This window comes from Salmo salar, chromosome 23 (assembly GCF_965601325.2).
Source record: "Salmo salar chromosome 23, fSalSal1, whole genome shotgun sequence".
NCBI lineage: Eukaryota > Metazoa > Chordata > Actinopteri > Salmoniformes > Salmonidae > Salmo > Salmo salar.
Genome location: NC_138313.1, coordinates 43,287,119 through 43,303,953, shown reverse-complemented (window position 1 = coordinate 43,303,953; position 16,835 = coordinate 43,287,119). Strand labels below are relative to the sequence as shown.

General features: G+C 43.6%; 1 protein-coding gene across 2 annotated transcripts in view; it reads right to left on the bottom strand.

The window, feature by feature from the left end:
* LOC106584649 (lactadherin) overlaps nucleotides 1-16,835 on the bottom strand; it is a 46,185-nt gene that overhangs the window by 12,468 nt on the left and 16,882 nt on the right. For both annotated transcript variants that reach the window (XM_082968150.1, XM_082968151.1), the window contains exons 2-5: nucleotides 14,816-14,938; nucleotides 14,080-14,211; nucleotides 2,532-2,645; nucleotides 1,860-2,041 (exon numbers count right to left, since the gene is read on the bottom strand). In XM_082968150.1, the coding sequence (XP_082824276.1) occupies nucleotides 1,860-2,041; nucleotides 2,532-2,645; nucleotides 14,080-14,211; nucleotides 14,816-14,938 (551 nt within the window). The remainder of the gene's footprint in view (nucleotides 1-1,859; nucleotides 2,042-2,531; nucleotides 2,646-14,079; nucleotides 14,212-14,815; nucleotides 14,939-16,835) is intronic.

The following is a 16,835-nucleotide window of genomic DNA, read 5'->3' as shown; positions in this document are numbered from 1 at the left end:
AAGACATCAGTCAGGAAGTTAAAGCTTGGTCGCAAATGGGTCTTCCAAATGGACAATGACCCCAAGCATACTTCCAAAGTTGTGGCAAAATGGCTTAAGGACAACAAAGTCAAGGTATTGGAGTGGCCATCACAAAGCCCTGACCTCAATTCTATAGAAAACCTGTGGGTAAAACTGAAAAACCGTGTGTGAGCAAGGAGGCCTACAAACCTGACTCAGTTACACCAGCTCTGTCAGGAGAAATGGGCCAAAATTCACCCAACTTATTGTGTGAAGCTTGTGGAAGGCTACCCGAAACGTTTGACCCGTTAAACAATTTAAAGCCAATGCTACCAAATACTAATTGAGTGTATGTAAACTTCTGACCCACTGGGAATGTGATGAAAGAAATAAAAGCTGAAATAACCATTCTCTCTACTATTATTCAGACATTTCATTCTTAAAATAAAGTTGTGATTTTAACTGACCTAAGATAGGGAATGTTTGCTAGGATTAAATGTCAGGAATTGTGAAAAACTGAGTTTAAATGTATTTGGCTAAGGTGTATGTAAACTTCTGACTTCAACTGTACTAGTCAACATGGTTTACTGTCAGATGTGCTACCATATACTAGTCAACATTAACAAAGATAATGTTTCGAATGACTGATCCTAGAAAGTCATGAAACTGTCACTGCACACGGAGGGGAATGACAGCGTTCAATCTGGGTAAAAAGGGCAAGAAATGTGACAAGGTCAACGCCAAAAACATTCATCAATGCAATGAGTCTCAGAGAATAAAACACCTTTTACATTGTTAGAATTGAATTATGTCCCAGTCTTATTTGCACTGATATGAAGAAGAAGAAAAAAACAGACCGGTGAAAGTTATTCCCTTGTAGGCAGCCACAATATATTGCTTTGACCTATTCCCCATAATGATGTTGGACCTATCCTCCATAAAGTGGCTCTCCCTTGCCCTGCTAGACTAGATCAGGGAGCTACCCTGCTAGACTAGATCAGGGAGCTACCCTGCTAGACTAGATCAGGGAGCTACCCTGCTAGACTAGATCAGGGAGCTACCCTGCTAGACTAGATCAGGGAGCTACCCTGCTAGACTAGATCAGGGAGCTACCCTGCTAGACTAGATCAGGGAGCTACCCTGCTAGACTAGATCAGGGAGCTACCCTGCTAGACTAGATCAGGGAGCTACCCTGCTAGACTAGATCAGGGTGCTACCCTGCTAGACTAGATCAGGGAGCTACCCTGCTAGACTAGATCAGGGAGCTACCCTGCTAGACTAGATCAGGGAGCTACCCTGCTAGACTAGATCAGGGAGCTACCCTGCTAGACTAGATCAGGGAGCTACCCTGCTAGACTAGATCAGGGAGCTACCCTGCTAGACTAGATCAGGGAGCTACCCTGCTAGACTAGATCAGGGAGCTACCCTGCTAGACTAGATCAGGGAGCTACCCTGCTAGACTAGATCAGGGAGCTACCCTGCTAGACTAGATCAGGGAGCTACCCTGCTAGACTAGATCAGGGAGCTACCCTGCTAGACTAGATCAGGGAGCTACCCTGCTAGACTAGATCAGGGAGCTACCCTGCTAGACTAGATCAGGGAGCTACCCTGCTAGACTAGATCAGGGAGCTACCCTGCTAGACTAGATCAGGGATCTACCCTGCTAGACTAGATCAGGGTCATGTTCATTAGGAACTGCACCAGATTATTATCACGATTTGCAAAGCAGAGAAAAAGCCTTTCTCATTAGAGACAACACCATGTAGTCTCTTGGTTTCAGTCAGTTTTCTTCTGTTTTTCTGCTTAAAGAACACGAGCCAGACAGTGGTATTGGAGCCTGACTGTTGTACCGTACTGACCTCTATCCAGGGGCTCCTGTCATAGGAGGCTGAGGTCCAGGCGTTAACCAGGCCCTTGTTGTTGAGGCGTGCCAGCTCAGACCCCCAGCGCTGCAGGCCCAGGAATCCGTAGCGCACCGACGAGGCCGAGATCTGAGACTCAGCAATGCCTCCGCCCTCCATTCCCAACAGAGAGATACAACCTGAGGGACGGACAGACAGACAGACGTCAGAAAAACACACATACAGACAAGACAGATGCACTCAGATGCAATAGAAAGAGAAACTAAAAGGTAACATGGGGTTAAGATAGTCTGGTTTATTATTTCATACAGTATGGACACATACACGCCCCATAAAATCTGGGAGACGGCTTCCAACCCATGTGTTGTCCACTGACTGAACTACAGCAGCTCCTACCGCTGTCCTACACAGCCATGATTCAGGCTCACAGACAAAAATATTCACCATCTATCTAAAAGCATCCCAACTCTTTTCCTTAAGAACATCAATTTAACTTAATAAAAAAAACCTGGGCCAGCTTTGGACGGTCCCCCAAATTACATTATTCCATTAATGTAACGTAGTTAATCACATTCAGGCTAATGCATTTTATTGCACTTAGAAATAACATGGCAGATTACAGCTAATAGAGAGCCAGCGTGTGTGTGTGAGATAGAGAATGGGACTCACGCAGTTGGCAGTGCTTGCCCACGTATGGGGACGGACAGCGGCAGTTGAAGTCTCCATTCAGGTCCCGACAGAAGCCACCGTTTTGGCACGGCTGGTTGGCACAGTCATTCACATCTAGAGAGAGACATCATGATCACCATCAGTCACTGACATTCCATATGTACAGAACAGAATAAAGTATGAGTAAGATTACTTTTCCTGAATCTAAAATATATTTTTTAACTAGGCTAGTCAGTTGAGAACAAATTCTTATTTACAATGACGGCCTACCAAACCCTAACCCGGACGACGCTGGGCCCATTGTGCGCCACCCTATGGGACTCCCAATCATGGCCGGTTTTGATACAGCCTGGAATCGAACCAGGGTCTGTAGTGACGCCTCTAGCACTGAGATGCAGTCGTTAGATGGAAGAAAAAAAAAAATCTGTTCTAAACCTGATAGGTCTTTGCTGTTATTAGATTTATCTGAACAACGACCGAATTGGCTCAGATGAGCAGTTGATTGGTCCAATTCTCTGCAACTCCCTGAAATACCCCTAGATGGCGCACCTTCCAACAGAATACAACCGGAAGTATATGTTTTAGAGAGGGCGCTTGGCAATGGCAGCACCCTAGGAGGACAGCGTGTATTCTGAAGAATGGAATGAGAATACACACTTTTAATCTCTCGCCTGCAAGATTTGATTAAAGTTCCTTTGAACACAGCTCTAGATTGACAGTGTGTGTGTGTGTGTGTGTGTGTCCGAAATGGTAGCATATTTCCCATGGGCTCTGGTCAAAAGTAGTGCACTACATAGCACCCTATTCCCCATAGGGCTCTGGTCAAAAGTAGTGCACTACAAAGCACCCTATTCTCCATAGGGGAATAGACACAACACGTTTACCATATCTGTGTAGAATATGACACAAATCTCACTAGTAGCCGTCAGTGAAGAGTGTGATGTGTGATTCTGTGCCAGCCAGGCAGGCAGGCAGTCACCCACGAGTGAGGCACACACACACAGTGGGTCACACACTGCCTCAATTTTGCCAGACCCCAGGAAGTGTGGGGATCCATAATAAATACACAGTTAATCATAACCAGTGGTGAAAAAAAGTTGTCATACTTCAGTAAAAGTCTCGATATCTTAATAGAAAATGACTCCAGTAAAAGTGAAAGCTACCCAGTAAAATACTACTCGAGTAAAAGTATCTGGTTTAATATGCATTTAAGTACAGTGGTGGAAAAGGTACGCAACTGTCATGCTTGGTTTGCTTATAAACTCAGCAAAAAGAAAGAAACATCCTCTCACTGTCAAGTGCGTTTATTTTCAGCAAACACAACATGTGTAAATATTTGTATCAACATAAGATTCAACAACTGAGACAAACTGAACAAGTTCCACAGACATGTGACTAACAGAAATGGAATAATGTGTCCCTGAAGAAAGGGGGGGTCAAAATCAAAAGTAACAGTCAGTATCTGGTGTGGCCACCAGCTGCATTAAGTACTGCAGTGCATCTCCTCCTCATGGACTGCACCAGATTTGCCAGTTCTTGCTGTGAGATGTTACCCCACTCTTCCATCAAGGCACCTGCAAGTTCCTGGACATTTCTGGGGGGGGGGGGGGGAAGGGCCCTAGCGCTCACCCTCCAATCCAACAGGTCCCAGACATGCTCAATGGGATTGAGATCCGGGCTCTTCGCTGGCCATGGCAGAACACTGACATTCCTTTCTTGCAGGAAATCACGCACAGAACGAGCAGTATGGCTGATGGCATTGTCATGCAGGAGGGTCATGTCAGGTAAAGAGGGAGTTAGAGGGAGAGAGCACATCCGGTGAACAGGAAAGGGTTCAATGGCCGCAGGCAGAACAGCAGAAACTGGAGCAAAGATTACAATAACTAACCCTTTCATCTGTGGTGTTAGCTAGCTCGCTAGCTACATTAGCTCCTATACTAGCTAGCTGGCTAGATAAACACAGTGCTAAGATATTAGATAGGAGCTAAAATAGCCAACGTAGTTAGCTAACGTTAGCTTGTTATCATTTTGAACATGCACCATTTTTCCATCAACGAGCCATCTGACTTGTGGAGTAACGTTAGCCATTTACTGGAGTGCTGATCTGACCAGCAGCAATCGTGTCCGGAAATTGACAGTTGATAGTCAGATTAGATGATTGTCGTAATAGGGAAAGTGCTTTAAAATGCCTAAATAAAAAGGTTGGCAATTGGTTTAGCCACATAGCTTCCTGCATGCTTATGGACTGAGAAAGCCATAGATCACCTTGCATTCTCATTTCTCAAACTAGCCAAAACAAGCTCAGAAATACAACAAATACACACACACACACACACACACTCCTATTGAATACGCATTCACCTGTATTGAGAGTAGACCTACGCAATCTTAAATTGACCCAGTTTATTCTCATTTTGTTGTTATGTAGCGAGACTGTTTTTACCAGTCAAATGTATTGTTTGATTTGAAAATGATTGGGTGACAGGTCTATTCCTGTAGTGTTATGGAGGTCTATTCCTTTAGTGTCATGGAGGTCTATTCCTTTAGTGTCATGGAGGTCTATTCCTTTAGTGTCATGGAGGTCTAGTGTCATGGAGGTCTAGTGTCATGGAGGTCTATTCCTTTAGTGTCATGGAGGTCTATTCCTTTAGTGTCATGGAGGTCTATTCCTTTAGTGTCATGGAGGTCTATTCCTTTAGTGTCATGGAGGTCTATTCCTTTAGTGTCATGGAGGTCTATTCCTTTAGTGTCATGGAGGTCTATTCCTTTAGTGTCATGGAGGTCTAGTGTCATGGAGGTCTATTCCTTTAGTGTCATGGAGGTCTATTCCTTTAGTGTCATGGAGGTCTATTCCTTTAGTGTCATGGAGGTCTATTCCTTTAGTGTCATGGAGGTCTATTCCTTTAGTGTCTTGGAGGTCTATTCCTTTAGTGTCATGGAGGAGCACAGGTCTATTCCTTTAGTGTCATGGAGGAGCACAGGTCTATTCCTTTAGTGTTATGGAGGTCTATTCCTTTAGTGTCATGAGGTCTATTCCTTTAGTGTCATGAGGTCTATTCCTTTAGGGTTGTGTAGGTCAATTCCTTTAGTGTCATGGAGGTCTATTCCTTTAGTGTCATGGAGGTCTATTCCTTTAGTGTCATGGAGGTCTATTCCTTTAGTGTCATGGAGGTCTATTCCTTTAGTGTCATGGAGGTCTATTCCTTTAGTGTCATGGAGGTCTATTCCTTTAGTGTCATGGAGGTCTATTCCTTTAGTGTCATGGAGGTCTATTCCTTTAGTGTCATGGAGGTCTATTCCTTTAGTGTCATGGAGGTCTATTCCTTTAGTGTCGTGGAGGAGCACAGGCCTATTCCTTTAGGGTTGTGTAGGTCTATTCCTTTGATGTTAAGTCCTATCAGACTTAGCACCATCACACACCTTGTAATGAGCATCAATACACAGGCTTTGTCTGTGCACAAAGCAAAAACCAATACTGATCTCAGCTGGCAGAGTTGAGATCAGCGCAGAGCCAGGCCAGCTGGCAGAGCTGAGATCAGTGCAGGAGCCAGATCAGCTGGCAGAGTTGAGATCAGCGCAGATCCAGGCCAGCTGGCAGCATGTGACAACACAGCCTGAGCATCAAAGCCAGTAGGCAGTGCCAGGCCGCCAGCGTTGGCGGGATGAGGTGTACAGTGCAGTTAGTGTCCTGGGACTCTAACAGAAAACCTGCTTTTATGCCCTAGGCCCCTGAGTCATGGCTTGCTTATGTGATCCTATGCCCGCTGATAACGAGTTAAACTGGCAGTGCCATCCACCTATATTTAAAAAGGGGAAATCTGGGATTTGTACATCCATTTTGTGACTTTTAAAATTCATGATATATAAACCATATATTCTTCAAGAATCAAACTTATAAATTCCTCATGAGCTTAGATCAACTGAGTGTGCTCAATTCTCCAGCACCATCCCTTAGCTGTTTACCAAAACAAATGACAGGGACAGTGCTTTATCCAATCCCAATAAATCCAGGTCCGAAAAGTTCCTGGCATGGGGGCACAGCTAGGGGGTGCCCCACTGGTAGTATGCACAGCCAAGTCTAGCCACACAACCGCTAAATGAAAGTATATGAAGTTGTAATTTGCTTTGTGAAAGCCTTTTGGGAACTGACAGAAGACCTCAAGTCCTAGAATAGCTCTGGTTCCAGACCTTGCCAGACCGTGGTGTGGGGCCATGTGTTGTGTTATGACTGAGCCTTTTAAAAATGTCCCACAATTAAACATTGAGATTTGACAGTATATTGTAGGTCACAGAGATTCTATAATTCAGGGTTACAGGGTTCTAGAAGTAATTATATGACCGTAGTATTGTAGGTGGTCTGACCATAGACAACACCGTGTGACAGAGCGCTACAGTAGCATTAAAGCAACTGAAAAGTAATTGTGTCGATGCTTAGTGCAACTGACCTGGTGTGAGCAAATTCCTTTCTATGACCAATTTAGGAAAATTACCTCCCCTGCTGAAAGGCTACCAGAAACGATGGTAAACAGAGCAGTGTGGCTAGCAGAAACTACTGTATACCAGAGCAGTGTGGCTAGCAGAAACGACTGTAGTAACAGAGCAGTGTGGCTAGCAGAAACGACTGTATAACAGAGCAGTGTGGCTAGCAGAAACGACTGTATAACAGAGCAGTGTGGCTAGCAGAAACGACTGTATAACAGAGCAGTGTGGCTAGCAGAAACGACTGTATAACAGAGCAGTGTGGCTAGCAGAAACTACTGTAAACAGAGCAGTGTGGCTAGCAGAAACTACTGTAAACAAAGCATTTGATTCACAAAAATGCAAAACACCCACATAAACAGAAATGGATGCACACAATCACACACTTCCCCAGGGGGTGCAGAGCTTAATCTGTCGACTTTAGACTAGCCACATACCGTGTGTGGTTGAGGCACCTCCTAAAACAACCAGAAATATGCCTGCAACTCACTGTCACACACAAATCCAAACCCCTAATTACCGACCCACACAATAATCTGTTGACAAACAACTCAAAATAACCAACACAGAATAAATCAGAGGCGATCACCAGTTTAACATCTAAGCTCCGAGACCACTTCAGTCTCAGCTGCAGTCGTCTGATCCGATTTAGGTGCTGATAAAGTAAGTAAACAGCATCAGACACGGCTTTCAGTATTGGTCACTGCCTCCCCATTGAAGCTTTCAGGCCAATTTCACACGACCGGTAGAAGTGCTGGCGTCAGACCTGAGCGGAGGCTGTGACATTGTCAAGGCGGACTTCATTCACTTTTCTGCCTCCACTTCCCTCTTTACCCCGGCAACAGGGCAGCTGACGTCCTGGGAGTGCTGCGTTCGTGACCACTTTCCATTGGCTGGATGAGCACGAGAGAGTCCGGTTTGCGTGTACAATGGGTTTGCCATGTTTGTGTATGCCAGTGTGTTTTAGAATTCAAGTGTGAATGTGTGTGTATGAGTATGTCAACCTGTTTAACAGCAGGGAAGATTTTGCTACTACTGTACGCATCCGAGTTGGCTGCTTTCGAAGAGTCTTACCTTCACAGAGCCTCGGTCGCCTTGCTCCCACCACACACACTGACTCCAGCCTGCAGGCGCTACCGAGGACGCGCCTCACTCACTGCCCACACACAGGCCCTCTCTTTCTCGCACACACAAAACACCCTCCCTCCAATACACACACTAAATTACTGAGCAATACAAAATGTAAAAAATCTAAATCAAAAACAGGCAGAAGTTCTAAATGAGAAGTTGAGGCAGAGAAAGACCAGCCCAAGGAACCTCACATACATCTGCAGCCAAATGAATGATCTTTACAGTCCTCACAAAAACATTATTTAATTAGCATAAAAAGCTAGCGAGCGCTTTAGCTTGTCTTTTCTGGGAGGTAGGTAATGCACTAAGGAGTCAGAGCTTGGTTAAGTACTCTTTTGTGGTGCACATGGATAAGCATTGCCGTGAACTTTTAAAGTCATATTAAAATTATTTATGGCATAAATAAAGGCATGAACATTTAGGAGCATGAATATAAGTGTCCCTGGCTGAAAAAGGAAGAAGAAATCAGAACTGACAGATTGAACTGCATATTGCCCAGTAGGCAGTACCACAGAATATTGACTTTGGTGTGGAGAGGGGAGGGGGTTGTTGACATGATCGGACTGTTCCTAGTTTCTGTGACACACTGCTGTGGACGACGACCGCAGATAAAAGGGTTAAATAGTGCTGACAACGCCAGTCCTCTCTGTGCATGTCCCTCTGCCCCACGGGTAGCATCGGCTAGCAGAAGGACTGAACACGTAGGAGCAAAGCGCATGGGTCCAAACTGAGAACAAGAGGAAAAAGTGTATTCCCTGCCTGAAGGGGACTATTTCATGGGTTGCATGTTATGTCACAATGCCCATGGAACATTCTACTCAATGCTTTGTCAAATGTGCACTGATGAAGATTCCATAAAAAAGTGCATTACAGTGGCTTGGAAATAAAAGGACATTTATAAAATAATAAGCAAGAAAACCTTTTGGCATTATTTTGATGTCACCAGGTTGACTACATATACATAAGCACACACACACACACACACACGGCAATGTTGTCATTAGCCAGCATAGTTGGCTAACGTTAGTATGGTCTCCCCTCAAATCTGACTTTTCGTTAGCCAACTATGCTGGCTAATGACAACATTGCCGTCTGTCGAAAGTAAATTTGACGACATGATTTTGATGGCAAACTTTTGGGCACAAATATGGATGGCTGCGGCACCTGTAGAACATTCATAAGGCCCCGTGTAATTGATAGAGCATGGCACTTGCAGCGCAAGGGTTGTGGGTTCGATTCCCACAGGGGACCAGTACAAAAAAAGTATTATAATTAAAATGTATTTCCTCACCAGTGTAAGTCGCTCTGGATAAGAGCATTAGCTAAATGAAGTAAACGTAAATAACAATGGCAACGACGCGTGGCTACTAGAAACTACTGTAAACAGAGCAAGTGTGGCTAGCAGAAACTACTGTAAACAGAGCATTTGAGTCACAGAAATGGGGGCGCAGAGCTTAACCTGTCCACTTCAGACTAGCCATATCCTGTGTGGTTGAGGCACCTCCTAAAAACAACCAGAAATCTGCCTGCCACTCACTGTCACACATTCTCTCTCACACAAACCCCTAATTACCGACAAACCATGGATAGATAAACACAATGATGCAATGTGTTGGTCATAGTCAACCACTTTTTAACCTGTTATGGATAGGGGGCAGTATTTTCACGGCCGGATAAAAATCGTACCCGATTTAATCTGATTATTACTCCTGCCCAGAAACTAGAATATGCATATAATTATTAGCTTTGGATAGAAAACACTCCAAAGTTCCTAAAACTGTTTGAATGGTGTCTGTGAGTATAACAGAACTCATATGGCAGGCCAAAACCTGAGAAGATTCCAAACAGGAAGCGCCCACTCTGACCATTTCTTGGCCTTCTTGATCATCTCTATCCAAAACAGGGGATCTCTGCTGTAACGTGACACTTCCTACGGCTCCCATAGGCTCTCAGAAGGCGGCAAAAAGCTGAATGGTGGCTTTGCAGGCCCTGGCTGAAAAACATTAGCGCATTTAGATAGTGGTCGATCAGAGAACAGAGACTGGAGGCGCGTGCACGAGGCGACCCCATGTTTTTATTCTTTCGTCTTTGAACGAAAACAACGACTCCCGGTCGGAATATTATCGCTTTTTTACGAGAAAAATAGCATAAAAATTTATTTTAAACAGCGGTTGACATGCTTCGAAGTACGGTAAAGGAATATTTAGAAATGTTTTGTCACGAAACGCGTCGGGCGCGTAACCCTTCGTCACCCTTGGATAGTGTCTTGAACGCACGAACAAAACGCCGCCATTTGGATATAACTATGGATTATTTTGAATCAAACCAACATTTGTTATTGAAGTAGAAGTCCTGGGAGTGCATTCTGACGAAGAACAGCAAAGGTAATCCAATTTTTCTTATAGTAAATCTGAGTTTGGTGAGTACAAAACTTGGTGGGTGTCAAAATAGTTCGCCTGTGATGGCGAGCTATCTACTCAGAATATTGCAAAATGTGCTTTCACCGAAAAGCTATTTTAAAAATCGGACACCTCGATTGCATAAAGGAGTTCTGTATCTATAATTTTTAAAATAATTGTTATGTTTTTTTGTGAACGTTTATCGTGAGTAATTTAGTAAATTCACCGGAAGTGTTCGGTGGGAATGCTAGTTCTGAACGTCACATGCCAATATAAAAAGCTGGTTTTTGATATAAAAATTAACTTGATTGAACAAAACATGCATGTATTGTATAACATAATGTCCTAGGATTGTCATCTGATGAAGATCAAAGGTTAGTGCTGCATTTAGCTGTGGTTTTGTTTTTTGTGACATCATATGCTAGCTTGAAAAATGGGTGTCTGATTATTTCTGGCTGGGTACTCTGCTGACATAATATAATGTTTTGCTTTCGCTGTAAAGCCATTTTGAAATCGGACAGTGTGGTTAGATAAAGGAGAGTCTTGTCTTTAAAATGCTGTAAAATAGTCATATGTTTGAAAAATTGAAGTTTTTGGATTTTTGAGGAATTTGTAATTCGCGCCACGCTATACCATTGGATATTGGAGCAGGTGTTCCGCTAGCGGAACGTCTAGATGTAAGTTAAATCTGTAGACCTAATAATGTTCACCATGCATAATTTAAAACAAAATGTACCTTGATGTGTTTTTTGAGCCATACATTTGGGAAAGTGCATGTATACGATTCCTTCCAAACTAAATGAGCTTTTCACATATTTTTGGTTGCTCCATTTTTCTGTTACATAGCAGCACAGTCACCACCTGTCTCTTATGTGCAGTGCTTTAGGCTGCTCGGAGGCCAAGCGTATGCTGCCAGTTGGGAGTTGAACCTTGCCATATGCGGAGAGATGCTTCCATAAGGACAACAGCTGCTTGGGTTGAAAAACCCACTTAGTGCTGCCTCAGCCTCTGTATCAACGCCATGTCAGAACAACTGGTTTTCTTCAAATCAAAACTTTTTCACATGCGCCGAATACAACAAGTGTAGACTTTACCTTGAAATGTTTGCTTACAAACCCTTAACCAACAGTGCAGTTCAAGAAGAGTTAAGAAAATAATTACCAAGTAGACTAAAATAAAAAGTTATAATAAAAAGTAACACAATAAGAATAACGAGGCTATACACAGGGGGCACCGGTAACGTGTCAGTGTGCGGGGATACAGGTTAGTTGAGGTCATTTGTACATGTAGGTAGGGGTGAAGTGACCATGCATAGATAATTAATAACAGTGAGTAGCAGCAGTGTACAAAGGGGGGGGGGGGGGGGTTCAACGTAAATTGTCCGGTGGCAATTTTATTAATTGTTCAGCAGTCTTACGGCTTGGGGTAGAAGCTGTTGAGGAGCCTTTTGGTCCTAGACTTGGAGGTCCTAGACTTGAGCCATGACCATCCTTTCAAAGCACTTCATGGCTACCGACGTGAGTGCCACGGGCGGTAATCATTGAGTCAGGTTACCTTCGCTTTCTTGGGCGCAGGAACTATGGTGGTCTGTTTGAAACATGTAGGTATTACAGACTCGGTCAGGGAGAGGTTGAAAATGTCAGTGAAGACACTTGCCAGTTGGTCCACGCATGTTTTGAGTGCACGTCCTGGTAATCCGTCTGGCCCAGCGGCTTTGTGAATGTTGACCTGTTTAAAGGTCTTGTTCACATCTGCTACTGAGAGGATTATCACACAGTCATTCAGAACAGCTGGTGCTCCCGTGCATGCTTCAGTGTTGCTTGCCTCGAAGCGAGCATAAAAAAGGCATTTAGCTCATCTGGTAGGCTTGAGTCACTGGGCAGCTCGCATCTGGGTGTCTTCCCTTTGTAGTCCGTAATAGTTTTCAAGCCCTGCCACATCTGACGAGCATCAGAGCTCGTGTAGTAGGATTCAAACTTAATCCGGTATTGACGATTTGCTTGTTTGATGGTTCATCTGAGGGCATAGCGGGATTTCTTATAAGCATCTGGATTAGTCTCCCGCTTCTTGAAAGTGGCAGCTCTAGCCTTTAGCTCGATGTGGATGTTGCCTGTAATCCATGGCTTCGGGTTGGAAAATGTACGTACAGTCACTGTGGGGGGGGACGTCGTGTCGATGCACTTATTGATGAAGCCGATGACTGAGGTGGTGTACTCCTCAATGCCTTTGGATAAATCCGGGAACATATTCCAGTCTGTGCTAGCAAAACAGTCCTGTAGTGTAGCATCCGCGTTGTCTTATATTACATGTTGTGTTTACACAGGCATCCCAAGTCTGACCTTTTGCCCAATTATTTGCAAAGAGCTGATCTGATTGGTCAAAACACCAACTTGCGTAAAAATCTCAGAATTAAGCTTCCTGTATAAACGCAGCCTTTGTTTCTCTAGGTCTAATCTATTCCAATGAACAACACACCCCCAACCTCTCTAGCTCATTGTATCTAACACAGGGCACGGTCCAATGTTAACTTTGTGTCTCACCGGCCCAGTTAGCCAAAAATCTACAGGCCCGAACATACATTTCTACTGGTCCGGACAGAGGCCCTATGGGTTGCCATTCTTTCTCTCTATATTCAGCTATTAAATAGGCTACATTTGGTAATTATGATATGTATTAAAAGCTGTGTAATATAATTTAGCAATGTAAGTCATTAGTCTATTCTTTAGAATTACATTGTATTAATTGCATACATTTGTTTCTTGCTAAGATTTCTCAAAATAGGACACTGCCCCTTTAAGACAAACGTTCCAAAAGATAGATCGTCATGGCTACAGTAGGCTAGCGAAGACAAATGCTCGGTGTCTTTTGTAGCCATCTTTTAGCAGACTATCAACAGTAGCCAGCATATTGCTAGTATTTTCACTATTGAAGGTTTACTTTTGTAAATCACTTTCCCGAAAAATAAAATAGTAGATTGATGGGCACTTCTTTTTGCTTTGGACAGCTCGCGTGTGCTGTGTGAAGGCATCAACTCATGTAGGCTACTACTCCAGAAGTTATGACTTGCAGGAGCGTGGTGGTGTTTGAACGGCCAATCATATTGCTCAAATACAAATAGCATGAGTTTTCCGCGTGTATTCTTCAATGGTGGACTGCGACAGAGCAGGTAAATGTGGAACTGAAACACAAAAATGCACTGAAAAGTGACTGGCCCGGTCGGCCAATGAGATCCACTAGTTCTTGTTGAATGTACCACAATGATGTGGTCAATGTGTTGTTCAGTTTGAGTGTGTTGACATGTCAGTTTTAATCCACTTTTTAAATCAAAGTTTGATAGGTTTCAAATTGGATTGTATAGCAATATAGATAACCCACCATTCTGCCTAGAATAGATAACATGACAACATTGCATCCTCACGCAAAGTGAATAAATTCAACCATTGGCAGCCATATGCTTACATACTCAACAGCTTGGCCAATAGATTCTATTTGAATGTAAACGTTGAGCGGCTCTTACTGCCCTGGCAGCGGACTCTTACTGTTCTGACAGTGGACTCCGTCAAAGCCATCCTGGCACTTGCAGATGTACTCGCTGAAGACGTCCCCTCTGCGTTTCTGGCCAGTCACGTCGCAGAAGGCGTCGTTCTTGCAGGGGTTTGGATTGCAGGGCCCTGGGAAGAAAATATAACTTATTATTAACTCATTGTACTACCGTTGTACCAGGTAGGTGGGACCGCGATCATATTCTCTTTCTACAGCAACGACTTGGGTCAGAGAGAGGCAGGGGAGGAGAATAGGGAAGAATAGCATTAGGGCAATACCTTGTAGTACAGAGACAGCCTCTCAGAATCTTCCTCCCAGTGTCCATGTACTGACTGTCGGATTAACTCCTTAACGAACCCTCACAACACACCCATAGTGCTTTAGAAAGACTTGCTATAGGCATTCATAACAGCTTGGGACTCCTTATAACTGGCCTACAAATAACTTTACAATGTAATAACTATACATGATACTAATTAAAATACCTAGCTATAATGGGGCGGCAGGTAGTCTAGTGGTTAGAGCGTTGGGCCAGTAACCGAAAGGTTGCTGGATCGAATCCCCGAGTTAGCAAGGTAAAGATCTGTCGTTCTGCCCCTGAACAACGCAGTTAACCCACTGTTCCCCGGTAGGCCATCATTGTAAATACGAATGTTGTTAACTGACTTGCCTAGTTAAAGAAAAAAATTTAAATGATGCTTTTGTGCAGAAATATTGCTCTGTTGTCCTTACCAGTCTCGGTGTCATTGCATGTGTCCCCAGTATAGCCATCAGGGCAGATACAGATGAAGGAAGATCTGGGGCCGGTCACACAGCTCCCCCCATTACTGCAGACATTTATCTCACAGTAGTCACCTGGGAGAGAGGAACAGTGACCAATATTTAACCAGGAAGCCTGAGTCAGAAGACCATCTTTCCAAAAAGGTAGAAAGGCAGTTGGTTCTTCAACGTAGTCAATCGTTTGTTCAGTAGTGGCATACAGATCAGCATTGACTGATGTTTTGTAGCATTGTAATTCCTACAAAGACGCCTGGCATTTCCTGTTGACTCAGTAATAGAGTTAACAACACACTGACACCTACCACACTGTCTACTCCTATTAGGCCAGTGGACTTGATTTGGACAGGACAAGAGATGACACAGCACTGACTGTCATGAGTGGCTTGTCTGATTGCGTTAGCCTGCTGACACAGCGTTTCTAGACACACAGATACTGGAGGTCTCCAGTCACTCGTGCGTCTGGCTCCACCCCGGTCAGTTAGTCCACAGTGTTTCAAGCTTTTGGCATGAGGCTCACAGGGGGAATTCAGACCGTGCCTCCCAATAAGCTCTACCTTCTCCTGAAGTGTGCACTTGTACACTGCTCCCCCCACAGAAACCATTGGATTGGTGTAGACATGGTGGAAACTCCCTGTAGCCTATATTTCTCCAAGAGGAAATACAATGCTACTAGGGAAAAAGGAAGCCATGCGGGGGAATTTGTACTTAATGCTGATGGTAGATTAGACTGGAGAACGTGCAAAGTCTTAATTTAGAACGAACTGACACGTTGAAGAGTTATTATTTGTGAAGGAAGTGGGGAACAATAGATGTGAACTGTCAACTGATCGCTGTGGACTATGTGAACCGATTGCTTTGAATTAGGGGTTCTGCAGACCCCACAAGGTCATGGTGAAATATGATGGCACGTTGGTGATACTCAAAGCTTTCTGTCTCACAGCGTTTCCACCCTTTCTCCGCCTCAGGCATCCAAACACACCACAACCTCTGGGCAAAGTTTATCCAGGGTGAACATGGCTCCAACATGTGCCAGTGGAGCTCACGTCTTCATATCCTGTTTTGGGAACATACTATAAAAAGGTGGTTTCAGTACAGTTCCCTCGAGCCAATAACAGATTAGAAGTGTTTGATTTCCATCGGATAAAGAACCTGCCACCTAATTGCTTTCCCCAAACCAGCCAATTTAGATCTGATTACTTCAAGGAAGGAAGGATGCCTTTCCAAAGTACTCAAAGAGGGCCATCCAATGACACACACACACACGATAGACAAGGGGTGCCGTTTTGAATCCACCGTGCCGCCATTGTAAAAAAATAAAAAAGCAATAAAAAAAAGATATATATATCTACATTTGTTTTTGCCACATTTATTCTGTTTCAGACATTGATGAATACTTAATGTGCTAAACATAAAAATAACTACAAAATATACACACAAATAATTCCTTAAAATATGTTTTAGAAAGTACTACTGTCCCCACTACAAACAAAAACTTTTAAATCCATATAATTTTGTCCTTGAAAAACACTTAAAATGGAAAAACTGTAGAATTCCATTAATTCCTAAGGACTGCTTATTCTGGGGAGTGACAATATGGTTGACCGTCGGCTTCAAAGCCTCTCATTGGCCAATACATAGCATCAGCAATCCAGGGTTTATATACAGTGCCTTCGGAAAGTATTCAGACCCCTCGACTTTTCCCACATTTTGTTACGTTACAACCTTACTCTAAAACGGATTAAAAATTGTTTTTCCCCCTCAATCTACACACAATAACCCCATAATGATAAAGCAAAAAGTTTTAGAATTTGCCAATTTATAAAAAAACTGAAATATTACATTTACATAAGTATTCAGACCCTTTACTCAGTACTTTGTTGAAGCACCTTTGGCAGCGATTACAGCATCCAGTCTTCTGGGGTATGACGCTACAAGCTTGGCACACCTGTATTTGGGGAGTTTCATTGTTCTC